The following is a 27975-nucleotide window of genomic DNA, read 5'->3' on the forward strand; positions in this document are numbered from 1 at the left end:
CCTCTGGACAAGCTCCAGAATCTCAACATCCTTTTTGAATTGTGCTGCCCAGAACTGAACAGAGTATTCCACAGTAGGCTTAAGGAGCTGGGGATGTTAACCTAGAGAAGAGAAGGTTAAGACGTGATATGATAGCCCTGTTTAAATACTTGAAGGGATGTCATTTTGAGAAGGGAGCAAGCTTGTTTTCTGCTGCTCCAGAGACTAGGACCCGGAGCAATGGATGCAAGCAGCAGGAAAAGAGATTCCAGCTCAACATTCAGAGGAACTTCCTGACAGTAAGGGCTGTTCAACAGTGGAAGACAGTGCTGCCTTGGATGCTTTGATTGTGGGTTCCTGCATGGCAGAATGGGGTTGGACTGGATGGCCCTTTTTGGGATCTCTTCCAGCTCTATGGTTCTATAGCCAACCAGGACATCCATCTCATCCAGCAGAGAGTGACGGGAGCCTTTAGATAATATTACTATGTGCACCATCCCACCTCTTAACCTTCCTTGTGGTGGAGGAAATAATCCTTTAGCCAGCGTTGGAGAAAACTCACTTGCTCATTAAGTCATAATATATAGGCTCATAAAATCAGGCATCAGTTGTTGGGAGTTTCAGTCTCTGCAAGGGAGCAGAGTGCTCCTCTACAGCCCAGAAGCCTGTTGCTTGGGGACAATTTTTCCTTTTGTTAAAAAACAAAACAAAAACAACTTGCAATTTTAAGTTAAAAAGCATCATTTATAGCAGGTAGGGAAGTTCTCTGTGAAATCTCTTGGGGAAAAAGGAAGCATAATTTATCGTAGGTGGCAGTCCTCTGCTCTGCACTTGACGGAAAGAAGCTATCCTCTTGTAGGGCAAATGACAGCCATCACTGGAGTGGGACCAGACGTGTCAAAAGATGCTGTTACTGCTGTTGTATTTTATTAATACAAAAAAGGTGGGGGGGGGGGCAGAAGAATGTTTCCCAGTTCATGAATCTTTTTTAAAAAGCCACACACACAAGGTACAAGTCAAGTTTGGGCAGGGTTTCAAAGCCCACCCTTCCCGCTCATTTCAAGCCAAATGGTTGTTCCCCCTGGGATAAGGCCTTCCTATGCCTCTAGGAACTCATAGATCTGATCTTGATCTTCGTTTTCTTTCAGGAAACCAACATAAACCAGGAACCGCAAGAAAGAGGTAGTTAGCTTCATGGACGTTACCTGGACCCTGGTTAAGGTTGAGAAGAAAAAGAAAGAGGAAGAGGTCAGCATCAGTCCATTCAGAATCTTCTCTTTTTCAGGGTAAACATACACAGGTTCCTTAGTCATTTATTTATTTATTGAATTTATACCCTGCTTTTCTCCCAAGATAGGATTCAGAGAGGCTTACTATATTTTTTTTAAAAGATCAAGCTAAAATTCACCTCCAAATTTTTTAAAAAGAATTAAACAGTTTTATTTAAAAACATGATTAAAAATACAACATTTAAGACATAATTTCCAATGAAGGTTTTAAAAAATACAGCACACCACTCTAAATACACACTGTTTTTGTTGTTTGCCTTCAATCAATTTTAGACTTATGGCAACCTTCAGGCGAACTTAGGTTGGGGTTCACTTGGCAAGATTTGTCCAGAAGGGATTTGCCTTTGCCTCTGCCTTCCTCTGAGGCTGAGAGAGTGTAACTTGCCTAAGGTCACGCAGTGAGTTTCCAATTCTTGTTGTTGTGTGCCTTCAAGTTATTTCTGACTTATGGCAACCCAATGGCCCCATGACATGATGTTTTCTTGGCAAGTTTCTTCAGAGGGGGTGTCCCTTTGCCTCCCTCTGAGGCTGAGAGAGTGTGTCTCACTCAAGGTAGTCCAACACTCAAACCACTATGCCATGCTCCATAAATAAAATTCAAAGGCCTGCTTGGATAAAAATGTCTTCATCTGCCAATGGCAAAAAAGCAAGGAAGGGGCCAAGCCGACTTCCCATTGAAGGGAATTCCACAGTCTGGGCACAGCCTCAGAGAAGGCTCTCTCCGAAGTCCTCGCTTGCCATACCTATGAAGATGGTGGGGCTGACAGAAAGCCCTCTCCTGCAGACCTTAAAGCTCATGCTGGCTTGTATAAGAAGATACGGTCTTTCAGACAGTCTGGTTCCAGCCTGTGCAGGGCCTTAAAGGTCAAAACTAGCACTCATGAAGCATGGTTTCCAGATCTCTCATTGGTTGCTCTTCTCTGGACATGTGCCAACTTCTTTTGAGGCTACACAGTTACCAAGTAAACTAGTACAATATGGCACAAGCACAACCATCCTGTTCTAGGATAGAGCACTACTTACCTGAGTGCAAACTCAAAGAGGAAGCCATCCCAGGCTGCACGGATCCAGCGGAAGAGGAAGCTGTTGCTAATGCCACTGGACCTTTGGCTAATGGTATGGCTCCAGCACCTCACTGCACTGTTGAGAGAAAAGATGGCCATGTGTGAATGCTAGTGGCCCAAGGATAAAATCTTGGAGGGCAAAATCAGTACCCTGGTGGACCCTTCCTCCTTGTGCTTTCTCGCCTAAGTAGGAACCACCCAGATCAAATAAGAGCTGGAATGCTCTTGATGTTTTAGGCATATGTAAAGCCTAAATATCCTAAACGCACTAGATCCCATCTGCTCTTAGAAACTAAGCAGGGTCAGCCCTGGTTAGGACTTGGATGGGAGACAACCAATGAATCCCAGGTGCTGTAGGTTGCATTTCAGAGGAAGGATGTGGCAAAACCACCTCTGAGGATTTCTTGCCTAAGAAAACCCTATGATGCCAGTAACAAAAAGGCTCAGAGCCTTATTGCATGAGAAAGCAAAGAGGAAATGGAACAAGGGAGCAGTGGTTTCCTCCATGCCTTACTGCATGATGTCGGTAATAATAATAATAGGTAGTGCTTCAGTCATCAGCCTGCGGGAGATGGTAGTAAAAGCACATCTTTTTTCTAGCTGGAAAACTCCACTTGACAAAAGACATGCTTTTCCGATTGTCTCCTGCATGAAGGGAACTGAAGAACTACAATGTAATATGCAGTAAGATGTGGAGAAAGCTGCTACTCTCTGGCTCCATTTCCACTTCCTTTTTCTTGTGTGATAAGACTCCAAGTGCAAGCCATGTCAACAGAGGAGTCCCACATCTTTTTCCTGCCACTGGGCTTCATGTTCCAGGACCAGCTCAGTGCTGTTACAGAGGTGCAAGGAAGGCAGCCAAGATTCCTTGGGTTGTCATCCATGTAGAAAAAGCACCACTTGCTCTTGCATCAGCCTCTTCTTTCCACACAGCAAAGTCTAGGCCCATTCTGAGGCTTTCAGTCTGGGGTACAGCTGACCAAAGGGGTCACTTGCTCTTCCAACTCTAGCACAGAGAAAGTCAGAGTTGGGTGCAAAGGCAGAAAAGGAACCTTTGTGAAGTTGTTTTTTACCTACAGGCTGGAATCCTCTTGCCTCAGCAGGGTTTATCCTAGCTACCGCAGTGCCACTTTATTCCTCTTTGGTTAGACCTCACATGGGATATTCAACCCCTTCTGCTTTGCAGGAATAACTGCCTTGAATCCCACTGTGGGAGAAAGGTGGGATATAAATCTTGGAAATAAATAAAATAAAATAATCATTGTGTCCAGTTCTGGGCACCACAATTTGAGAAGGATGTGGACAAGCTGGAGCATGTCCAGAGGAGGGCAACAAAAATGGTGAAAAGTCTGGAAGCCACCAAGCCCTATGAAGAGCGGCTTACGGAGCTGGGTATGCTTAGACTGGAGAAGAGGAGGTTCAATCAGGGGTGACATGATAGCTATGTTTAAATATTTGAAGGGATGTCACACTGTGTGAGGATGGAGCAAGCTTGTTTATTGCTGTTCGAGAGACTGGGACATGGAGCAATGGATTCCAACTATGGGAAGAATCATAGAATCATAGAGTTGGAAGAGACCGCAAGGGCCATCCAGTCCAACCCCCTGCCATGCAGGAAATCCAGATCAAAGCATCGCCGACAGATGGCATCCAGCCTCTGTTTGAAGACCTCCAAGGAGGGAGACTCCACTACACTCCGAGGAAGTGTGTTCCACTGTCGAACAGCCCTTACTGTCAGGAAATTCCTCCTAATGTTGAGGTGGAATCTCTTTTCCTGCAGCTTGCATCCATTGCTCCGGGTCCTAGTCTCTGGAGCAGCAGAAAACAAGCTCGCTCCCTCCTCAATATGACATCCCTTCAAGTATTTAAATAGGGCTATCATATCACCTCTATTGGTGGAGTCTCCTTCTTTGGAGGTTTTTGAACAGAGGCTGAATTGCTATCTGTCACAGGGAATGCTTTGTGTATTCCTGCAAAGCAGAAGGGGTTGAACTGGATGGCCCTTGGGGTCTCTTCCAACAATATGATTATACTTTTTATAGTGCACCAGAAGGAGGAACCCCAGTGGCTAGAATCCCGTTGGTGATATACACATGTGTAATGTGGAATTACACACATGTCCATGTACCAGGAGTGCATGAGGAAGATCAACAGGGCCTGGCAACTGATAAACCAGACCTTTCAGCTACATAATATATTGTTGTGAACCTCCCCACCTTTTGGCCATGATGTAGTAGCGGTCCACGGGGGTCCCTAAGGCCACATTGATGCCCCTCACAGTGTTGATGTTGCGGAAGACAAGCAGCATAGAACGAGGAAGGTCCTTCAGGACTTGCATGATCCGGTCGAAGCGGTTCTTGGCCATGTCCTGCATGTAGGCTGTCTCCTCTCGCGTCAACACATTGGAGAGTGCCAACTCCGCCATGTTGATGGGCCGCTGCAGCAGGATCTCACAGAACAGAAAGTAATCTTCAGCTGAAAGGAGGGCAAGAACAAGAAATGAGGTGTGGACAGCCTAAGACAAGGGAGCTGGACACTGGAAATATTTTAGTCAAATCTTGCCTTTGGCATGAGCCCCATGAGCAACTTTAAGAAGGCTACTGTAAATTGGCCAGGAAGCACTCAGCAGCAGCTAGGGAGAGAGAAATGAGGTTGCACTTTTTGATCTTTCATAGGTCTGAAGTCTGGAAGAGCAGCCTTGTACTTCTTCCACCAGGTGCAGCTGAGCACTGCTGCTCTGCACCCTTGTTCTCACAGCTGTCTAAGGTGAGGAGAGAGAGCATCTGGGCCACAGCAGGGAGGGGTGCTGTGCATGCAAAACATTATGCTTTCCATGCCGAGATACAAATTCTCACTCAGCTATCTTGATGTTGAAGTTTTTCCCAATATTGCAATGGCAGATGGACAACAGCCAGGCATAGGTCCAAACCTCCAACACAAATTAGTGATTGGATGCAGGCCTCTCCCTCAGGAAAGGTCCCCTTGTTCCCCTTACTTAGCAGGCAACAGCTATCCTCCCAGACTTTTATGTAACTATGCTGCAAGATACTTCCAGGGGTAGCCGTGTTGGCCATATAGCAACATACAGTATCATTCAAAATCCAAAAGATAGTGATACCCTTTTTGGACCAACCAAAACGCACACCATACATGTTGCAAGCTTTTGAAACTCCACTGAAGGAGGAGGTGGGATGAAGGTGGAAATGCCCAAATGCATGAATACCCTTCCATACCATCTGAACTAAGGACTACAACATCTAGAGCAAATGCAGGACTATGACTAACATTGTAAAAAACAAACAAACAAAATCTCTTCTGTATCATCTAAAACACCTTTGACTGATGAAGAAGCCAGTGGAGCTTTGAAAGTTTGCGACATGTATAATGTGTATTTTGATTGTCTCAATAAAGGTATCATTATCTTGTGGATTGTGGATAATACTGCACTAACACTGGAAGACATTTATGCTCTGTCGATGCTCTCTGCACCAGAGAGCATCTGGACCATAGCAGAGAGGAGACAGCACTATCCTCCCAAGAGGAACAGAATACCAGAATGCCTGATCTCGCAGTGGGGAAGGATGGAGATCTAACCCCATTGAAGCATAATTGGGAACACTTGAACTGTACCAGTTCACTCCTAGTACATCATCCTAAGTCCCAGCACTGTCCTCCACTCCATCTACCTTTCACTCCCAGCTGCTTGGAGTAGAACTCCATCTTGCTGTTGTCCCGCAAAATGATGGCCCGCCAGAGTTTGCAGAGGGCTTCCCGTTCCCTGGGAGAAACACAAGGATAGTCAAAATGTTAAGGGAGTTTTAATGACGGATGTTTGTGTTCCCTTGATAACTAAGGAAATTAGTCAGTCTGCTGAGAACTGACTGGTTTGTACTAACATCACAGACTGGAGCAAAAGCTGGACTTAATCGATCACCACATCAGCAGATTTATTTATTGATTTAACTTATCCTGCTTTTCTCTCCTGGCAGGGCTTGCAAAAAAGTTCAAAACCAGATACAGGTTGAGTCTCCCTTCTCTGAAGGCTTGGGACCAGAAGTGCTTTAGATTTCAGATTCATTTTCAGATTTTGGAATATTTGCATATACTTAATGAGGTATCTTGGAAGTGGGACTGAACACTAAACATGAAATTCATATATGTTTCATATACACATAGCCCAAAGGTAATTTTATATATAATATTTTTAGTATTTTTTTTATGAAACAAAGCTTGTGTGACCCATCAGAAAACAAAGGTATCACAATTTCAGCCACCCATGGAAACAGTTGTGCATTTTGGAATATTTTGGAATTCCAGATAAGGGAGATTCAACCAAGGGCTAGCATTCTGTTACATTTTGATATTGTTAAGTTAGACTTGGGATAATGGAACTGCTTCAAATTTTCATTTCCAAGTGTGGTACTATTGCCACACCCACAAATGACCCTAAAGTCTACTTTAAAAGCCAGTCAGTCATTTGGAGCAACAGAGGTCTTTTCTGCTGGAGAGCCAGGTCCTCAAGGATGACATGGCCAGCCCCTTCACCAGCAAGCGAGGTTACGGTAAAGAATTGAAACAGGTCCCTGCAGGTTCAAACTATAGGACAAGAAAACAAGCTTGCTCCATCCTCAATAAGACAATCCCTTCAAATATTTAAACATGGCTCTAACGTCAGCCCTTAATCTTCTCTTCCCCAGGCTAAACATATCCAGCTCCCTAAGCTGCTCCTCATCGAATTTGGTGGTTTCCTGGACTTTTACCATTTTTGGTCACCCTCCTCTAAAAACGTTCCAGCTTGTCAAGCATCATCCAACATCACTCCCACTGGTTTCTTACCTGTCATGGAGGAACTCATACAGGCCGTGATCAAGAAGGATGAGTCGAGCCTTTCCATCTGGGCCCTTTTGTACCAACACTGCAAGAGAGAAGAGGCAGGATATGGGAAGAGTCTGACTTCCATTATTGGAAAATCGGTCTGATCACCTCCCATCTTATTTCCTTTGCTCTGTTCTTCCAAGAACCTGCTTAGCATAGTGTTTGCACATGCCTCTTGGAGGTTATGAAGCGCCCCAATGCCCTATCCTCCAAGTGCTTCACATGTTTCCCAACTACACCTCCCCCCCATCTGCACACTTTGTGTCCAACTGCTGTCCTTCCCCACCCCAATGGGGAAAAGAAACCTTTACAATCTCCCTCCCTCATTTTGCAGCCTTTGCAAACAATCCTGTTTCCAAATCAGTCCTTTATTTCTGACCCACACATTTTCGTATACAAGACAGACATGACTGACAGCCATAAAATGGGAGTTTGCATATTGGTGGGAGGAGAGAACAGCCCACAGAAAGGAAGGCTGAGAGGGTGTGTGCCACTTGGGGTAGAACTGGAGGGTGGGAATGAGAGCATTGCCCTCCAAATAAAAATTCTGCCCTGCAATGGAATTTTTCTTCAGTCCCCAAATTTCTAGCATTGCAGAGAGGGAGACACTGAACATCTTTGTTCCATTTGCTGTTTTGGAATTCCTTTGTAACATTGTCTGCCTTTATCTTGGGATAAGATGCCACCCTGGCATTTTGTCCACCCACCCTCCCCGCAGTAGCTATCTCTCATGTCTGGACAGTTTCAGTTTTCCACTGCACTCCTGGTTCCAACCTGTCGTACCATTTCCCGGGTGAGGGTCAGCATGGATAAAGCCCGTGAGGAAGATCTGCTGGGCAAATGTTCGGATCAACTTGTCTGCTGCCTGGTAGGAAAGAACGAACGAACGAACGAAAGAAAGAAAGAAAGAAGAGAATGAAAAGGACTAGGCTACTGCTCCACAAGATATCACTTTTTTTTCTGGGCACAATAAAAAGTGTTGATCTAGAGATGACCTATAACCTTGAACATGTCTGGAGAAGGACTGCCAGGATTATAAAAGATTTGGAAACCAAGCTTTATGAGAAATGGCTGAGGGAGCTGGATATGTTTAGCATGGAGAAGACTGGGAAGTGACAAGTTGGATGTCTTTAAATATCTCAAAGGATGTCATATAGAGGATGAAGCCAGCTTGTTTTCTGCACCTCCAGAGACGAGTACACTAACTAATGGATCCAAATTACAAGAAAAGAGATTCTTCTTAAACATTAGGAAGAGCAATTTTACTGTAACAACAGTTCAACAGTAGAATAAGTGGCCTTGGAGGGTGGTGGAGTCTCCATCTTTGGAGGTTTTTAAACAGAGGCTGGATGGCCATCTGTCTTGGGAGGGCTTGGATTTTGCCTCCCTGCATGGCAGAATGGGGTTGGAATGGAAGCCCCTTGGGGTTTCTTCCAACTCTAGGAGTCTATGTTTGTAAATGATTTTACAGAAACCTAATGGGGTTATAATATGGTAACTTGCTTAATTATGTGAAGTCGAAGGCTTTCACAGCCGGCATCCATAGTTTTTTGTGGATTTTTGGGCTATGAGGCTGTGTTCTAGAAGAGCTTTGCCAGCAGCTGTGGCTGGCATCTTCAGAGAATGCTGGTATGGCAGAAAGTGGGGTATATATACTGTTGGTTGAAAGGAAGTGATTTACACGTTAATCTGTGTATTGTTCTGTTGCTGAATGGCAAGGTCTCAGGGTGTCTATTAATGATCCACTGTCTGCTGGGAAAGCCCCCTCACCCTGTTTAATTGTGTTTTAGCTATTTCTATTATCCAGTTTTTAGCTTATCTTGTTTTAGCATCAAATCCCATGCCAGAGGAAACGCCGCATATAACAGAAATAAATAAATAAACAAACAAACAAACAAACAAGCAAGCAAGCAAGCTGTTATTCCTGTTATTTCTCCTATCACCCGGGGCTAGTCAGACACAGAGCAATTCTGAATGGTCATCTGCCCACAAAAGCAGAAGAGGTTTCTTTTCTTCAAAATGTCTGTCTTTCCTCCTGCTTTTGCCCCTTCCCTGAGCCTTAGATCCCATGCCTCCCTTCACTCACATCCTTGGGCTGCAGGCCTTGCCTCTGAATTCCTTCTACATCGTTGATTTTGCAGCCTTCGTAGAAATCAGCTGTCAGGACCCGCTTAAGAGGAGAAATCAAGAAAGAGCGAGAGATGGTTAAGAAAATAGAAATTCTCAGCTAACACATATACTCCTATCAGGGGCCTTGACCCACAGAAAGGATGCTTTTGAAGAGACACAAGGAGAGTAAAGGGCGGCTTTCAGCCTCAGAAGAAAGCAACAGCAAACTTCTGAATAAATCTTGTCAATAAAACCTCAGAAGAGGGTCATCCTAAATTGGAGTTGACTTAAAGACACATAAATAAACTTTATAATAGACTTTATAAATAAACGTTAATAATAATAATAATAATAATAATAATAATAATAACAACAATAATAATAATAACAACAACAACAACAACAAAAAGATTAACAGCCCAACAAATCCATTTTAAAAGTTTTGATTTTAAAATGTTTTTATGCTGTAATTTTATGCTCACTGTTGTGTCTTAAACACTTTTAAACACTTTCAAATGAGTACTGTTTCTACAGAATTATTTAGTTAGGATTCTTTTTACTGTTATTTTTTATAAAAAACTATACTGTGTTTTCATCTATGTCGTGAACCACTTGGATGCAACACTGGGAGCAAAGCGGGATATAAATTGTTGCTGCATGCCTTCAAGTTGACTCCACTTATGACAACCTTCTCTTGGGTTCGTTACTATTGCCTTCCTCTGCAGCTAAGAGACTTGTTTAGCGTCACCCAGTGGGTTTACATAGTTCAGCAGAGATTTGAATTCTGGTCTCCCAGAGTCCTGATACCAAAATTCAAACCACTACATCATTCTGTATCTCCTCTTCAAGCAGACTCTGCATTATGGTGGCCATATCTTAAAGTTATCTGGGTAAGATTTCTTCAGAGGAAGTTAGCTGTTGCTCTCCTCTTCATGAGAGAGTGTGATTTGCCCAAGTTCACCTAGTGAGTTTTTATGGCTGAGCAGGGATTCAAACCCTGTACCCCCCGAGTCCTAGTCCAATACTTAAACCACTAATTTATGCTGGGTCTTATTTGTTTCAAAAAGGTTTGCCATTGCTTTCTTCTGAGGCTGAGAGAAAGTGATTTGCCCTAGGCCAGCCGAAGGGAATTTCCATGCTTCAGCAAGGATTTGAATCCTGGTCTTAGCCCAACATTCAAACCATTACATCAGGCCTTTTCTTGGGATAGAAGAAAATTAAAAATGGAAAGGTCTTTGCTGCGTTAGAGACATACACCTTACTGCTCTTGTCCCAGTAGATGTGAGGGATCACCAAAAAGCGGAAGTGCTCCAGTTCGCGGGCACAGCGCTCCGAGTTGCGTCCCTCGATCTCAAAGTCAAGCTCCTGAGCCAGCGTCCCCTTCAGGTCCTGAAAGGTGGGAGAGTTGGAGTAGGAAAGAAAGGAGCAAAGAAGAGGAATGTAAATAAGCAACTGATTGCAAGGTCAGTCTCAACATACTCACAAAGCCATGACTGTACTTTATGTACACCAGTGAAACAACACACAACTGGGCAGGGTTTTTACACAGCTCCTTGCAATGCCCTTTATTTGAGTTCATTTACATGTCCAGTATTGGCTGCTCTCAGAGTATTCTGGCTCCAAATTCCACCCAAATCCCCCCTTACCTGCCGAAACAAAATGCAGCAGCAACAGGGTGCTGCTTCCCCACACAGTCCTGAGAGCCAGTTCAAGGGACCTCGCTTTGTCAGAATGAGGCACACAAATCAAACCCGTAGAGCAACTCAGACCGCAAGGGAAGACAGCTGCCCATCATCAGTACATTTTACTCTGGGCTTTCTGTTAAGTCTTTTAATGCAGGACAAGGGATGGAAATCCCAAATTGGGTCCAACCAAGCATTGTGCAAACACCCCAGACCCAATTCAAGGTTTTGGGACTGTGCAGCATAAACAGCCTAGGAGAAGGGAATTTGGGATAAAAAGGCAATGTAGACAAGTTCTATGTCTCCTGATTTGACCCACTCCCCAAAAGATCAACACCAACCAAAGGAGAAAGTGGCACTAACAACAAGAAAAAATGTATATGGTCTCGGCCAATGAAATCCAGACCTGCTCAGGAGCAAGTTCTGCATCCTGCCCTCTCTCCCAGATCAACTCTTTTGGGTACCCAAGACCACAGACCACAAAGATGCACATGTGGAATATTCTGGCACAGTCTAAATTCACAAATTTACTGGCTTTTAAGATTCTATGAAACCCTCTTCCGCAGCCTCAAAAGCAGTCCCTGGAATCTTTCCAATCCCTCTCCAAAAGTTTTCTAAAAATGTTTGCTGTGATTTTCAAGCAATTATCCAACCAAAAGCTATGCCAAATCACTCCCCAGCAGCATTTGCCATTCGCCACGTTGCCCATCCCAGCTGTACATTAGCTATAAATGGTAGCTGTTGTGCCCAGATGCACCAATGCAGCCCACCAGGAGCAGACTTGCCATAGCAAATACTGGCCCTATGCAGCTGCCAACCCTTGCTCTCGCTCTCACTCTCAGGATGGCGCATGCTTTGAGATTCCATTTCCATTTCCCTGAATGCCAAGCCATTATGCTCTATCCGAATGACACATAGACTGGGCAGCCTGAGCTGCCAACTTACTTGGGTCTTCCCCATGGCATTTCACTCCACAACCACCACCTGGGCTGGCTCCCTAGTGGAACCTCATCTTCACTTGCAACCAGGAAATGAAGCTGCTGCTGTTGATGTTGTGTGCCTTCAAGTTGTTTCCAACTTATGGCGACCCTAAGGCAACTCTATTATGGGGTTTTCTTGGCAAGATTTGTTCAGGGGAGGGTTGCCATTGCCTTTCCCCAGTTGGTTTCATGGCTGAGCTGGGAAATGAACCCTGGCCTCCAGAGTTGTAGTCCAACACTGAAACCACTATGCCACTCTGGCTTTCTAAATGAAGCTACAGATATCCCCGAGCCCTTGGACACAGCCTGAAACACTTAGACCATGGAAAAGTTACTTTTTTGGATTAGGGTTCTGAGAAACTCATGGTCAGCTTCCCCCTTGGAAATAGATTCAGTACCCTGGCATGGATTCTCCATTCCACTGACATGGAAATAAGCAAAAATTGAACCCAGGGCTCTACTGCACTGCCTCCCTCCCCACACATGCATATCACTGGCTTCCTGATAAGATCAAGATGAGGAGTAGTTGGGAGGATAGCAGGAGGTTGCCTCTCTCCCTAGAGACTCCAGGATTGTTCCCAACAATACCACCATGAACAACACCAGCAGTACCTTCAAAACCCAGCTGAACCCAAAACTGGGGTGCATCAGCTCCACAATCTGCAGCAGCAACTCTAGGGTGCGAATGTCCCCCTCAAAACGGTCCCGCAAGTCAATGTACTGGACCTGTAAATTAGGGACATGGGAGAGATGACAATGGAGTGAGAATCAAAAACTGCTTTGGAAGGATTACTTAGGGTGCATTTGCACTGTAGAAATACTGCAGTTTGACCCCAATTTAAGTGCTGTAGCTCCTGGGATTTGTTGTTTTACAAGGCCTTTAGCCTTCTCGGTCAAAAAGTCCCCTGATGCCTCACACAACTACAAATCCCAGGATTCTGTAGGATGGAGCCATGGCAGTGGTATCAAACTGCATTTTTTTCTACAATTCAGATGCACCCTTGGAACAAAGGTTGTTGCTCTTCAAGTCATTTTCAACTTATGGCGACCCTACCATGGGGTTTTCTTGGCAAGATTTATTGGGGGGTGTGTGTTTGCTTCTCCCTTCCTCTGAGGTTGAGAAAGTGTGACTTGTCCAAGGCCACCCAGTGGTTCCATGGCAGAGCAGGGATTTGAACCCTGGTCTCTAGAGTTGTGGCCCAACACTCAAGTCTCAAATCCAATGCACCTATCCAGGTATACTGGATTACATTCCCCATGACATCCCCAGGTTTTATTCCCCATGGACATTGCACTGAAGGTCCCAGGATGGAGGGTGCTGCAAAGGTATAATGTGAATAGCTCGGACTCTGCAGCCTGGTGCCACCCAGGGGGAGGCAATAAGCCACAAAACCCCCGCACTAAACCCACCTTCACAGCTACAGGAGTCCCATCATGGAGCCGGGCTCGGTGCACCTGGGCCAAACTGGCAGCAGCAATGGGCTGGTAGTCGAATTCCAGGAAGATCTGGTCTGCCCTGGCATTAAAATCCTCTAGGAAGAGATCGTCTACCTAGAAGCAGAAAGGAGCAAAAGATGTTGGAAGGGAAGCCATGAATGCGGCTCCCCAGTGGGTTGGTCCATGACCAGGACGTTCTACCAACAAGTGTTTGGAAGACCAAAGAAGTAGTGGTTGGGTATTGCAAGGAAGGGATCCTCCCAATTAGAACTACACAAACTTGTGCCCTCCAGATGTTTGTGGACTCCAGCTCCCACAGTCCCTCACCACTGGCTTTGATGGTTACAGCTGATGGGAGGATGTAGATGAAACACATACCCTATAACTATACTTACAGACTGTGTGTTTTGTGCCTTCAAGTCATTTCCAACTTGTGACAAACCTATGGCAAAACTACCTTGGGGTATTCTTGGCAAGATTTGTTCAGGGGTTTGCCATTGCCTTCCCCTGAGCCTCAGAGCATATGACTTGCCCAAGGTCACCCAGTGGGTTTCCTGGCTGAGCTGGGAATTGAACCCTGGTCTCCAGAATCCTAGTCCAACATGCAAACCACTATGCCATGCTGGCTCTCATATATACAGCTGGGAAATTTCATGCCTGATCTGTTCAAGGACACATTTGTTTTCTTGACCCTCCACAGTATCCTTAGCACTATTCTCCAACACTACATTTCAAATGCATATACAGTCGGCCCTTCTTATACATGGATTTCTTATACAAGGATTCAAGCATATTGAAAATATTAAAAAAAAAGTATAAATTTCAAACATCGAACCTTGATTTTCCAGTTTTTATAAGGGACACCATTTTGCTATGTCATTATATTTAATGGGACTTGACCATCCACGGATTTTGTTATCCACGGGGGATCTTGGAACCAGACAAGGGTCCACTGTATATATTTTTCTTAATCACTGTCCAGCTCTCACATCCATATTACAATGGCTTGGACAAATCTAACTTTGGTGCTCAGTTGTATATCTTTACTCTTTATGATCTTGTCTAATTTCTTCATATCTGCTCTTCCCATCCCTAGTCTTCTGATTTTTTGACTGCAGTCTCCATTCTGAATGATGTTTGATCTGAGGTACAGGAACTCTTTTACTATTTCTATTTCCTCATTGTCTAGAGGCTGAATGTATGTAGTTCTTCCGTGGTCATTATTTTAGTTTTCTTTATGTTCAGCATTAAGCCTGCCTTGGCACTTTTTAAACTTTCCTTAATAACTGTTTTAAGTCTGTGATGTTTTCTGTTAGTACTATGGTGCCATCTGTTTATCTCAAATTGTTGATTTTTCTCCCACCTATCTTTACTCCTCCTGATATGCAATACCAGCTTCTTATCTGATCCTGATATTAATGGATCGAAAACTAAATAATAAAACAATGCAGCAAATACTAGGAAATGAGAAAGTTTAGCCAGCACTGAACAAATAACAGCACTTGGAAAAAACAAGATCTCTATGTGGAACTGTTTTGCAAAATATGTAGTATAAGGACTTTTCTTAAATATGTTTCAGTATACTGAAGTATTAGAGAAGTTTAAAATTACAGAAATTTTATATATGTAGAAGAAAAACAAAACAGAAAAATAGAAACAAAAATCTCAAAAAAAATTAAAATAAAATAAAGCAAGGACTTAAAAATAATACTAATAAAAATAATTTTAAAAAGACACTATAATATACTGCCAAGAAGAACAGAAACATCAAGGAACACAAGAGACACTGCAGACTGGGCCAGCCAGAAAAATCAGCAGTAGCAGAACATGCCTCTAACCATCCTGGGCATAAAATGTTGTTTGAAAACACTGAAGTTCTGGACTATGCCAACCACTTCCATGTCAGGATGCACAGGGAAGCCATTGAGATCCACAAACACCTGGACAATTTCAACCGGAAAGAAGAAACCCTTAAAGTGAACAACATTTGGCTGTCAGTCCTGAGGGACAGCAAAATCAGGACTCAGCAAATGCAAATGGGAAACCATTCAGAGTCAGGGGCTTTCCCAGCAGACAATGATCCCCAATTAGCAGACACTAATCCTCGTTTGCATTAGCCTCCCAGCCTGAGGACTGCCATCAGCACAGAACAAGACACATGCAAATCCCTCCTGCATTCCCAGGCTCACACAGGATATATAGACCCACTTTTTTTCCAGGCAAGCATTCTCTGAAGATGCCAGCCACAGATGCTGCCGAAACGTCAGAAAGAAACTCTGCTAGAACATGGCCACATAGCCCGAAAAACCCACAAAAAACTATGGATGCCGGCCATGAAAGCCTTGGACTTCACAAAGAAACATGGTGTTACTTCCTCGGGGACTTGTTTGAGAATCAGGGTGAAAATGTAGATTTTGACAACACAAGATCCAGGCATTTTGGAAAGAAGCCAAGAGATTGTTAAAAGAAAAACAACCAAACAAACCCCAAAATTAGAAGTAGAGCTTTCAACTGTACAAGAGAAGTGGAGCTGCGGAAAAGAACAGAATGTACTCCCGGGCAAACGGTTGATCTACCCAAAACTACTCCTACCAAAAAAAGATAAAAGGAAGACTGACAATATTTTTAAGATTACTGGAAGAGGAAATTCTGGAACAATGAGTGTAAATAAACAGCTGTGTTTAAGAGATGTGTGAAATAGTCTATTTGTTGATAGCTGGGAAGATTATATGGCATCAGAAGAGAGTTAACTTGCATGGAAATAAACATCTGTAAGTTTGGTGGCAGTTTAAAAACAGAATTATCTCCTTTCAAGGAAAAACCTTGAGAACAGTCTTTCCTCAAAATCAGCACCTGTCGATCCAAAGACGACTAATTTAAACAAACAAACAAAAAAGGGGACATCACATTTTTCTGAATTATTCTGATTTCAATGCAAAAAATTTCCACTCCCTGGTAGGTGTTTTAGAACTCTCTCAATCTTTTATTTTGAGATGATGATGATTGCTGCTGCTATTACCATTTCTACTATTATTTTACAACACTGTGCCCTTAAACCAGTGTTGCTGCCATGTGCCAGAAGGAGGCAAAGGAACAAATAACTAAACTTATTATCCTTGAGACATACATTACATTGAAAGCAGAGCTCGCAAAACATTACTTCTTTAGGACTTCAACTGTCTCCTTGAAATACTGTGTCCAGTTCTGTGCACCACAATTCAAAAAGGATGTTCAAAAACTGGAGTGTGTCCAAAGGAGGGTGACTAAAATGGTGAAGGATCTGGAAACCATGAAGTCCTAAGAGGAACGACTTAGGGAGCTGGGGATGTTTAGCCTGGAGAAGAGAAGGTTAAGGAGTGATATGATAGCCCTGTTTAAATATTTGAAGGGATGTCATATTGAGGAGGGAGCAGGCTTGTTTTCTGCTGCTCAAAAGAACAGGACCTGGAACAGTGGATGCAAGCTTCAAGAAAAAAGATTCCACCTCAACATTAGTCTCCCTCCTTGGAGGTCTTTAAACAGAGGCTGGATGGCCATCTGTTGGGGATGCTTTGATTGAGAGTTCCTGCATGGCAGAAGGGGGTTGGACTCGATGGCCCTTGTGGTCTAGTCTCTGCAGCAGAGATTTCAGCACCACTCATGTTTGTGAGAGTAAAGGACATCAACATTGTCCCATATCCAAGGCCTCAGAGGGAGAGAAGAGCAGCCAGACACAGCTCTACTAGGCCTGGGACCCAGAGACTGGTGAGAGCCCCCTACTCCACTTTAATGATTCACTCAGCAGCACTCTGTACCTTATCCATCCTGGATTTTGAGCACAGCCCAGTGCACCTGAGGGAGCATCTCTCTCTGCCTCCCGTTGCCCAGCCCTCTCTGCTCCACCCGGTCCCACTTTACCTCCGTGTAGCCACGCTTGAGCGCCTTGTCTTCCAGCACACGCAGGGTGTTGACGTACTCCGGGGGCAGGAGATGGTTGAGGGCACACAGGCCTTGGCCCAGCTTGATGTAGAGGCCTCCGTTCTGGATGGCACCGGAGACGAGGCACTCAGCCGCCCGCTGGTGGCAGCTGGAGAGGACCGTCTTGTATTCCGGGCTGTTCTGACCACAGGGAAAGGCAGAGGACAGAGGAGCGGGTTAGTTCTCTTAGGGCCCTTCCTCTATGTTCCCCTCCAAACTTTTTTATGGCCCTCAACTCATTAGAGGCTTCCAAACCATGCTTCTTCTTTCCCCCCAACCTCCACAAAACAAACTACCTCTCCTGCAAACTTCCAAGGACCAGCAATTTTCCCCCCAAAACCAGAAGTGGACCTCTAGCCACTTTTCAGTTTTTCAGCAGTCCCTGGGGCAAAAAAACTACTTCCCAGACCCACTGTGGTTGCTCATGTCAGGCCGACACACATACCACACCTAATGATCCCTCCACTTTATTGTTGTTGTTGTTGTTGTTGTTGTGTGCCTTTAAATCATTTCTGACTTATGGCAACCCTAAGGTGAACCAATCATAGGGCTTTCTTGGCAAGATTTATTCAGGTGGTTTGTAATTGCCACCTCCTGAGACTGAGAGCATGGGACATGCCCAAAGTCACGCAGTGGGGTTTCATGGCTAAGCTGGGAATCTCCTGGGCCCCGAAGTCATATTCCAATGCCTAAACCACTGTACCACACTGGCTCTCCCTATGTTTCCAAAACAGAAGCCACCTGGTTGTACCAAGATGCCTTTGCTGCTGTCCAGAGGTGGCCATATCATTGCTAAGGGATCCCTCTGCCTCTTCTCAGGGTTGAAAAAACAACAGTATTTTTTTAAAAAAACAGGTTTTTGGGGGTTTCAATCATTTTTTTCTTTTGCATTAATGTTTTAATGAAAAGATTTGAGCCCTGCTTATTATATTAATACTGTGAAATGTTATTTTATATATTAGAAAGCCTGGTGGTCAACCATGTTTTAATGCTTTCTAAGATTAACAAAACAAAGGTATTAGACTCTCATATGAGTTCCATGTTTCAGTGAAACTTTAGGATTTATATTGGCAAGTTGGTAGTCTATATATAGGAGTATAGGACTACACCAATACAGGACTAAATCAGAAAATTAAGCAGCAAAATGGAGTTCAGAGGCTATGGCCACTAGCTTAGATAATAATTTTAAAACAAAGAGCTCTTTTAAAGGAAGTTGTTTTGGTTGAACTTATGTAAAGTGAAGGGTTTGTTTCTGAATGGCATTTCTTACACTAGACAATAAAGTGATTCTAAAGAAACAACTGACTATGCATACTGAGCTAACCATGAATACTGGCCTAGCCAATAAACTGGTCTAACTAGAATACTGGTCAAGCTAGATTGTGATCTAGTCTGTTAAACTGTTAAGCTGTTAAAATTGAAAGGTTTAAATTCAAACAGCACTTGTTCTTCCAGATGGGGGTTGGGAAACAGTAACAAACAAGTTAATAATCAATAAAAAGGACTTTTTTTAAATAAAAAGGCATCAGATTTTAACCAAGGTTTAAATCAAAAATTCTAAACATACAATTTTTTTTTTTAAAAAAAGAGTTTTTAAAAAAGTCATTTGATGTAAACCAAGGTTTCCCATGGTTTAAACCAGCCAACCCTGCCTCTTCCCACCCTGAAAAAGACTCCTCAGTGGGTGCAATGGGTCAGAAAGACCCAGAGCTTTTTATGTCAATCGCTGCAAGCGCTGTACCTCATCCAGGCCTCGCAACAAGATATGGTCAGTCCACCAGTAATCCAAAGAGATCTGGACTCCCAGCCGCAAAGATCTGGGGGGAAGAAGACAAGGCCTGTCACACTCAACCATCTAAAAGCACAACACACAGTCCCCGCAACTGAGCATGCTGGCTTGCTTGCTTTCCAACTTGCTTACACCTACACAGTGGGACATGTCCACTCAGGGGCCTTTCCGCACTATACTGTTACAGTGCTATGATTCCACTTTAACTGCCACAACAACTTCCCATGCAATCTTTCATGAGATATTTAGCCTTCTCTGTCACTGAGCTCTGGTGCCACAACAGACTACAAATCCCAGGATTCCATAGCACTGAGCCATCGCAGTTAAAGCAGTATCAAACTGCTTTACATCTACAGTGCATGTTAGACCTCAGTCTCTTTCCAGCACCCCTCTCCCTTGGTCCAATGGAGAGGGTTCAATAGGAGCAACCTACCTGACAAAGCGACCCACACCTTCCACCAACAGCCTCATCTTACGGCGTTCCTGCTTGTCCACCATCGCATAGCGGATCCCGACTGCCAAGGGGAGTCCCACTGCTACTCCCAGGAACAACTTCTTCACCAGCCCCCTCTGTCCATGAGATCTGGGGGGCAGAAAAGAGAAGACAGGGTGAGATGTGGACCTGAAAGACCCATGGGTCCACTCTGCCAGAGACTATGCAGGCAGTTAGCATGGATTCCTGCTATCCTTGCTTACCATCATTTCTTTGCCTCTTGCCTGGCAAGAAGCGCAAAAGGACTGGCCAGAAGCAGGGTTGGCTGGTTTAAACCAAGCTGGTTTAAAACATGGTTTAAACCAAGCTTTAACCCAAATGAGTTTAAAACAACAACAACACCATTCCTGGTTTTTTAACGACTGTTTGAATTTAAACATTTAACTTTAACAGTTTATTGGCAGAATTCAAAGACTTAGCCATGTTAGTCTGGAAAATCAGTATGCAAAGGGATCTTGTGGCACCTTTGGGACTAACTGAAAGAAAGAAGTTGGTAGCATGAGCTTTCGTAGACTTGAATCTATTTCCTTAGATGTATGTTACTATTACTACTACTACTTATTTCTTACTTGCCTCTCCCCATGGGTCAAAGTGGGGGACAACAACAACTAACAAAGAAACAATATCAGTTAAAACACATTGGCTAAAACACACATCCATTTAAAAGGACAAATAAGATGTGCACATATTAAAACAATCCATATCTAAAATTCGTCATTTGAAATTCACAATTTAAAAATCATCTGGATAAGCCTGCCGGAAGAGACTAGTCTTTAATGCTCTTTTAAATGCTGACAGTGTATTCAGCTCTTGAGTCTCTTCCGGCAGGTCATTCCACAGTCTAGGGGCGGCTGAAGTTTATCGGCTGTTATTCATTAGACCAGTACCTAGGGCCAGCTGTTTCTTTTTAATCACTCTCTTTTATAGTGCAAGAAATGCCATTCACAAACAAATCTTTTAATTAACAGAAGTTCAGCCAAAACAATTTGCTTTCAAGGAGCACTTTTTAAAAAGAACGATTATTATTCAAGCTGGTGGCCCTAACATCTGGACTGCATTTTGCTACTTAATTTTCTGATTTGGTCTTGTATTGGTGTGCTTTTTAAAGTAATTTGGTCACCTATATTGGATAATATCTCTTACTGGTGATGCAAGCAGGGCCCCACCATCCCGACTCCTCAACCCAACTGGGGAGACTTCCACCCACTGCAGCCCAGACAGGGATGCCTTAGGAGTAGACTGGCACAGCTGCATAACCCTCCCAACAAAAGCCCTTATCAAGTCCTGGCTACCTGGACAGGTGGGAGTCTGAGCGCTGCCGGCATTGTGGGGCAGAGAGCAGCCAGGGGCTCTTTTTATGCTGGAGGAGGAGCAGGTGGAAACGGCAGATCTGTACCTGGAAAGGGGAGAATGAGCAAAAGGAACGTTGAGAAACACAAGTCAATCAGATGAACTCACCAACACATGAATGGACTGGTTGTGCAAAAAGAACTAAACTATGCACAACTCACACATTCCAGGAGAAATTCCAAAATTTCCTCCTTTTGGGGCATGACTAAGAAGCATCAATTTATATTCATAGGACTGCTTATAGCTTTTATTTGGCCATGTCCTACATTTCCACCTTCTGCTCAGGAGGCATTCCAAAACATCCTCCAAAATCACGACTAGAGAAGGCTTTTTCTCTGTGTAGCAGCCCCGATTTTTTGGGCCAGACCTCCCAGCTACAACTGGTGCCTAAAACAGCCTGGACGAGTGCTAGACAGACCTTGATCTCTTGTTCCCACCATGGAAAAGGCTTTGAAGGTCAATGGCTGGAGAGGCTTTATCATGGAGGACATCTGCAGAACAGCTGGGAAGGGTCAACCCAAGCCAAGGGCAGGACTGAGCCTGACTGTCAGCAACCCATCTCTCTTTCCTATATCTAAAATCTTACTATTTGCAAAGCATCCAAGAAGCTGCGGGTGTAGAAAAGCTGAGAACAGTCTCAGCAAAGAGAGCAAAGGCGGAAGGAAAAGATCAGAGCTGCATCTGCACTGCAGAAATAATACAATTTGACATCACTTTAACTGCAATGGTTCCATCCCTGAGATGGGAAGTTTGGTCAGGCGTCAGCACGCTTGGGCAGAGAAAGCCAAAGACCTTGTAGAACTACAAATCCTAGTATTCAGTCAATCAATCAATTTGTGGTTCAAAAACTTGGACTTCTTCCTCTTTCAAGGTGATTATTATTTTTGTAGCGGGTGCAAATATTAATCAAACACTCCCGAGGGACACAGAAAAGGCTGGGAACTACTGATCTACAGAGCTGAAATAACACAGTTTGATAACTCTTCAACTACCACGGCTCCATCCTTTTATTATTATTATTATTATTATTATTATTATTATTATTATTATTATTATTTTAAGACCAAGTTGCACCTGAACTGTCTTTATGTTCCTATTATTATTATCATTATTATTAAGCTTTATTCATATAGTGCTGTAAATTTACACAGCACAGTACATACAATCAAGTAAAATAGATAAAATAAACCTGCCTATGGCATACATTCTACAAAAATAATTAAATATAATACAACAACAACTATGACATGAATAATAGCATAACAACAATAAATTATATAATTAATTATTGTTACTGTTGTTATTATTACCAGCAACAAATCTAGCAGCTCAAGAGGAATATGAAGACAGCTCAGGTGCAACTTGGTCCTAAAATAATAATGATGACAACAACAACAACAACACAGTAATCATCATCAGTAGCAGCAGCTGCAGCCGCCCCCATTGCCTTCACTTTGAGTCTTATGGTAACCCTCTCCTGGGGATTTCTTGGCAGGATTTCTGCAGAGAAGCTTTACCTTCTTGCCTTCTTCTGCAACTGAGAGTGGGATTTGCCCAAGGCCATCCAGTAGATTTCCATAGCCAAGTGGCGAACTCTAGTCTCCTGGAAAAGCCCTAATCCAACATTCAAACTGCTTCACAACTTGCCTCTCCTAAGGCAAAATCAACGTTTGTTTTTGGGACAGAATATTTCCAAACTGGATGGTTGAATGCATGGACAAACAATATTTGGATACGGAGAGACAACTGTATTTGCAAATACAGCTGGCTCTCCACATTTGTGGCTTTGACTTTTGCAGATTTGATTAATGTGTTCTCTCTAGGTCCTCCGGCGCAACTCTGTCAGAATTTGAACACCAAGTTGTGCTGAAGAACCTAAAGCTCCTAGAGAAAACATTTCTCTAAGCTTTTGTAGGTCCTCCAGCTTGATTCCATGATCAACTTCTGGCAGATGTTGACCACAACGGTGGAGTACTTGGAGATTCCTAGAGAGGTGTTCTCTTACATAAGAAGAATAGTGTTTTGTCATTTGTGGGTTTTCCACATTCACGGGGGTCCTACACCCCTAGCCCAGCGAATGCAGAGGGATCACTATATGAGATAGTGCCAAAACAGGAAAAGAGATTCCACCTCAACATTAGGAAGACTTTCCTGATGGTAAGAGCTTTCTGACAGTGGAAGATGCATTTTGCAGTGTGGTGGAGTCTCCTTCTTGGGGTGCCTTTAAACAGAGGCTGGATGGCCATCTGTCGCAGGGAGGGCTTTGATGGTGTCCCAAATTTGCAGAAGACACCAAATTAGGAGGAACAGCTAATACCTCAGAGGATAGGATGAAAATGGAAAATGACCTTAAAGATTAGAAAGCTGGTCAAAGCTAACAAAATAACTTTCAACAGGGAGAGATGTAAGGTACTGCACTTAGGTAGAAAAAATGAAATGCACAGATATAGGATTATGGGGGACATCTGGTTGAATGAAACTACGTGTGAAATGGATCTAGGAGTCCTAGTAGACCACAGGTTAACATGAGTCAACAATGTGATGCGGCAGCTAAAAAGGCCAATGTAATTCTAGGCTGCATCAACAGAAATATAGTGTCTAGATCAAGGGAGAATTCATGTTAGTCTGTAGAATCTGTATGTAGAGAGCTCTTGTAGCACCTTTGAGACTAACTGAAAGAAAGAAATTGGTAGCATGAGCTTTTGTAGACTTCATTCTACTTCCTCAGCATTCAGGTCCTCGGAAACCTCCTTTAACACCTGGAGCGGATTCCCTGTCCCACTGACATGGGTAGCCACCAAAAAAGCGCTCTCTCCCCGGCTAGTGGTCCTGAAATGGACAACCAAAACTAAGCTTACAGAAAAGCCTGGGAAAGTTTTTTTTTGGATAGCAATTCCCAGAACCCCTGGCTTATGGGTTTTGCACGTGCGCATGTTGTTGTCCAAGAAAAAATTCCCCTGAAACCCAAAAATAAATGCATATTTCATGGGGAAAAGTGCTACAGCTTTAAGAAAAGAAATTTTTCCAAGCTCTGTCAAGGGTTCTGGGTGTTGTAATTTCCCCCAAACCCTGGAAAAATGCATATTTCAAGGGAACAGAGGTATAGTCTTTGGAAAATGTGTATTTTTCCCCCAAGCTTTAACAAGAGTCCCCCAAAAGGTCCTGGACTGCTGCTTTCAGGGTGGCCTGATCCCAAGAACGTGGGAGGAATGTGTCCTTGCGGAGAGAAAAACCAGCCCACGGCTCTGGAGGGGGCCTCCCAACTTCTCACCACACTGGGAGCGGCTCAAGGTTGGCAGAAACCACTACCGCAAGCCATCTGTCACTGGTCTGGATGGATCCCAGCTGGGCCTCTGGTGAAAAAAAACACAACCCAACCTGTGTCTGTAGCGCATTGCCCAGCAGCAGGCAGAGGTTTATGGCAGCCCAGCACCTTGCTCTGCGCAAGCCATTTGCAACCAAAATCAAAAGAACAGGACGATGCTGGTATGTTGAAGATGATTCAGATTCAACAGCGAGAGAAGGCAGTTGCTTGAGGGTGGGGGATACTTAAAATGTATGATGGTAACAAGTGGTCTGCCAGGATTTACAAATATAGAATCATAGAGTTGGAAGAGACCATATAATTGCTTGCAATATTTATTGTTGTTGTTACCACTACTATCATTATTATTATTACCACCACTATCTTTTGCAGGGACTTTTGCAAAAGTAGGTTCATAGAGCTGGAAGAGACCACATATTTGTTTGCAATATTTGCAAATATAGAATCACAGTGTTGGAAGAGGCCACAAGGGCCATCCACCCCAACCTCCTGCAAAGGGTTGGACCGGATGGCTCTTGTGGTCTCTTCCAACTCTATGATTCTGTATTTGCAAAAACTGCAAGCAAACATTGCAAGTGAGGGCCTGGATTGGATGCTAACAAATACTAAGATGCTTTCTCATCTGTGTTTCTATGGGTATGAGTGCACAATCTCTTTTTTGAATGTGGTTTCCATGCACTGTGGCATCCATGCACTTATCTTCACACAGAGGAGACAAAGCAGGCTAAACAGGAGGTACAGCAGACTCAAGACTGCTCCCATTCACCCTGCCAGCTCAGCCTCGGGGGCCATATAGTCCAAGATTGAACAGTGGGATGCGGAAGCTGCCCTGAGCCAGACTCCCGGATGAGGGCCATGGCTCTCTGGGTCCCAAGCAGGAGTCTTTCCTCCTAAATGCACCAGGAGATGCCAACAACTGAATGAGACATAGGAATGGCGTAGGTTTAGCCTGGAGAAGAGAAGGCGAAGAGGTAATATGATGGTCACAGAATCACAGAATTGGAAGAGATCCCAGGACCATCCAGTCCAACCCCATTCTGCCATGCAGGAACTCACAATCAAAGCATGCCCAACAAAAAGCCATCCAGCCTCTGCTTAAAGACCTCCAAGGAAGAAGACTAGACCATTCTCCAAGGAAGCAGTGTCTTCCTCTGCTGAACAGCTCTTACTGTCAAGAAGTTCCTCCTAATGTTGAGCTGGAATCTCTTTTCCTATAGCTTGAATCTATTGCTCCATTGGGTTCTATTCTCTGGAGCAGCAGAAAATAAGCTTGCTCCCTCCTCAATATCCCTCCAAATATTTAAACAGGGCTTTCATATCACCTCTTAACCTTCTCTTCTCCAGGCTAAACATCCCCAGCTTGCTAAGTCGCTCCTCAGAGGGAATGGTCATGTTTAAACATTGGAAGGAGTGTCATGTTGAGCATGGAGCAAGCTTGTTTTCTGCTTCTCCAGGGAATAGGTCCCAGAGCAATGGGTGCAAACTGCAGGAAAAGAAATTGCACCTGAACATTAGGAGGAACTTCCTGATGGTAAGAAGTCTTTGGTAGTGGAAGGCGCTCCCTCGGTTGGAAGGGGATTCTTGGATTGTGTATTCCTGCATGGCATTAGGAGGTTGGACTGGATGGCCCTTGGGGTCTCTTCCAATGCTATGCTTCTGTGAACCTGGGGCCATCTGCACAGCCACATCGGAAACTGTTGCTGAGTCTTGAAGTTGGAACTTGGGGTCCATTAAACCCAGCCCTGCTGGCTCTGACTGGCAGCAATGCCTCCGCAGGCAGCTTTCAGGCGGGATCCCTTCCTGGAGACCCTTGGGATCCACTCCTGGGGCTCTTTGGGGAAAAGACTAAGCAGATCTAGATTTGGTGAGCTTCTATCATGGAATAAATGCAGAGTCCTGGATTGGAGGACGCTGGCTTCTTCCGGTCGGACGCTTGCAGCTCCATCTGACCCAGCTGCTTCTTTAATTTTTAATTGGACACCACATACATACATAGACATAAAAACATCTAGAGTTGGCCCTCCGTATCCACGGATTTTCTGTCCACGGATTCAAGCATCCATGGCTTGGAAACATTCAAAAAGAAGTATAAATTCCAAATAGCAACCCTTGATTTTTCCATTTGATATAAAGGCCCCCGTTTTGCTCTGCCATTAAATCTCATGGGACCTGAGCACCCATGGATTCTGTTATCCACAGAGGGAACCAAACCCCAGCGGAAAGCAAGGGCCCACTGCAAACACAACAACATGCAAACCACACTTTCCGTTGCAATTAAAACACACTGATATTAACGAACAAAAATGCTGGTATTTTGCATGAATGGCCGCCCGTATACTTTATGTGGAGAAATGGAAAAAGAAAGACCCAGGGAGAAGAACTTGTGGCTGGGGGATGATGGGGAATGTTGTGGCACTTCAGTGGCTGGGGATGATGGGAGCTGCACCTCTTTTCTATGTTTTTAATTGCATTGCTCTTTCAATATTGTGAAGCTGCTCTGAGTCCCAATTCTGGGAAAAGACCGGGATACAAATAGATATAATAATAATGAGTTGCTGTGGCACTTCAGTGGCTGGGGATGATGGGACCTGCACCACTTGTTCTTTAATATTGTGAAGCTGCTGAGTCCCTGGGAAAAGAGTGAGATACAAATAAATATAATAATAATAATCTGTTGTGGCACCTCTGTGACAGGATGATGGGGAGTGTGGTGGCACTTCGGTGGCTGGGGATGATGGGAAGTGTTGTGGCACCCCTGTGGCTGGGGGATGATGGGAGCTGAGGCACTCCTGTAACTGGGGGCTGATGGGAACTGTTGTGATACCCCAGTGGTTGGGGATGATGGGAAGTTTTGTGGCATCTCTGATTGGGGAGCGTGGTGGCACTTCGGTGGCTGGGGATGATGGGAAGTGTTGTGGCATCCCTAGGGCTGGGGATGATGGGAGCTGCGATCCAGGAGAAGAACTTGAGGCTGGAAAATCCCAGGGAGGGGATTCCTTACCGTAATGTCCTAAGAGAAGCCCCCTCCAACATGGAGGCACCGTAATGCCCTTGAGAGCGGCGCGCCCTGAACACTCACCGTCCTCCGGAGCTCCATGCCGCCCCTCTTCTCCCTCCTCTCGCTTCTTCTTCTCCTCAGGAACCAGGGCCGCGCTCCGGTTGGCCCCGCCCCGATCCAGGCCCCGCCCACCGCCCGCGCTCCCATTGGCCCCGAGGACTGGAGTGGGCGTGGCTAGGTATCGAACGGGTGGGCGGAGCCACGCCTCTACACTCGGTTCTCAGGTGGAGGGAGGAGCTTGGAACGAGGAGGCCCCGCCCCGTGGGCGTGACGTCAGCCCTTCACTGCGCATGCTTCTTAAGGAAATAAGCTTCCTTTGGACTACAACTCCCATGATACCCTGGGAATAATGGCTGAGGGGGATTCTGGGACCTGTAATAATAATAAAAAACCTCACACAAGACAAGAGGACATGTAGCACTAGTGCCTATAATTATAATTATGCAGAAATAATGTTGTTTGACATCCCTTTAACTGCCCAGGCTCAGTCTTAGGGAATCCTGGAAACTGTAGTTTATTGCAGCACCGGAGCTCCCTCACAGAGAAGGCTCAAATGTCTCAGAAAACTACAGTTCCCAGAATTCCCTA

At 44.4% G+C, this 27975-nt stretch overlaps 1 protein-coding gene across 4 annotated transcripts; it reads right to left on the reverse strand.

The window, feature by feature from the left end:
- Window positions 1–722: 722 nt before the first annotated feature.
- On the reverse strand, window positions 723–27503 carry ADCK5 (aarF domain containing kinase 5). 4 transcript variants are annotated; one of them, XM_042466246.1, is made up of 15 exons: window positions 27409–27497; window positions 20947–21050; window positions 19595–19744; window positions 19114–19189; window positions 17313–17513; window positions 13389–13529; window positions 12591–12704; window positions 10574–10705; window positions 9294–9377; window positions 7991–8072; window positions 7169–7247; window positions 6019–6110; window positions 4549–4807; window positions 2292–2408; window positions 723–1191 (listed from the first exon to the last, which is right to left on the reverse strand). In XM_042466246.1, exons 1-15 carry the CDS (start codon window positions 27424–27426, stop codon window positions 1077–1079), a joined length of 1764 nt encoding a protein of 587 aa, XP_042322180.1. In that variant the 5' UTR covers window positions 27427–27497; the 3' UTR covers window positions 723–1076. The 4 variants fall into 4 exon arrangements, with proteins under 4 accessions (XP_042322180.1, XP_042322181.1, XP_042322182.1 ...); XM_042466247.1 differs by lacking the exons at window positions 19114–19189; window positions 19595–19744 and having other exon boundaries at window positions 27409–27503; XM_042466248.1 differs by lacking the exons at window positions 19114–19189; window positions 19595–19744 and having other exon boundaries at window positions 27331–27418.
- Between the last annotated feature and the right edge of the window lie 472 nt (window positions 27504–27975).

This window comes from Sceloporus undulatus, chromosome 4 (genome assembly GCF_019175285.1).
Source record: "Sceloporus undulatus isolate JIND9_A2432 ecotype Alabama chromosome 4, SceUnd_v1.1, whole genome shotgun sequence".
Lineage (NCBI taxonomy): Eukaryota > Metazoa > Chordata > Lepidosauria > Squamata > Phrynosomatidae > Sceloporus > Sceloporus undulatus.

Bases quoted from the DNA above. Each gene is read 5' to 3' on its own strand.
- ADCK5 (XM_042466246.1), bottom strand. The intron at 17,514-19,113 runs GTACAGCGCTTG...CCCTGTGGTCAG, and splicing joins TGTTGCGAGGCCTGGATGAG to AACAGCCCGGAATACAAGAC. The intron at 6,111-7,168 runs GTAAGAAACCAG...TGTTTCTCCCAG, and splicing joins TATGAGTTCCTCCATGACAG to GGAACGGGAAGCCCTCTGCA.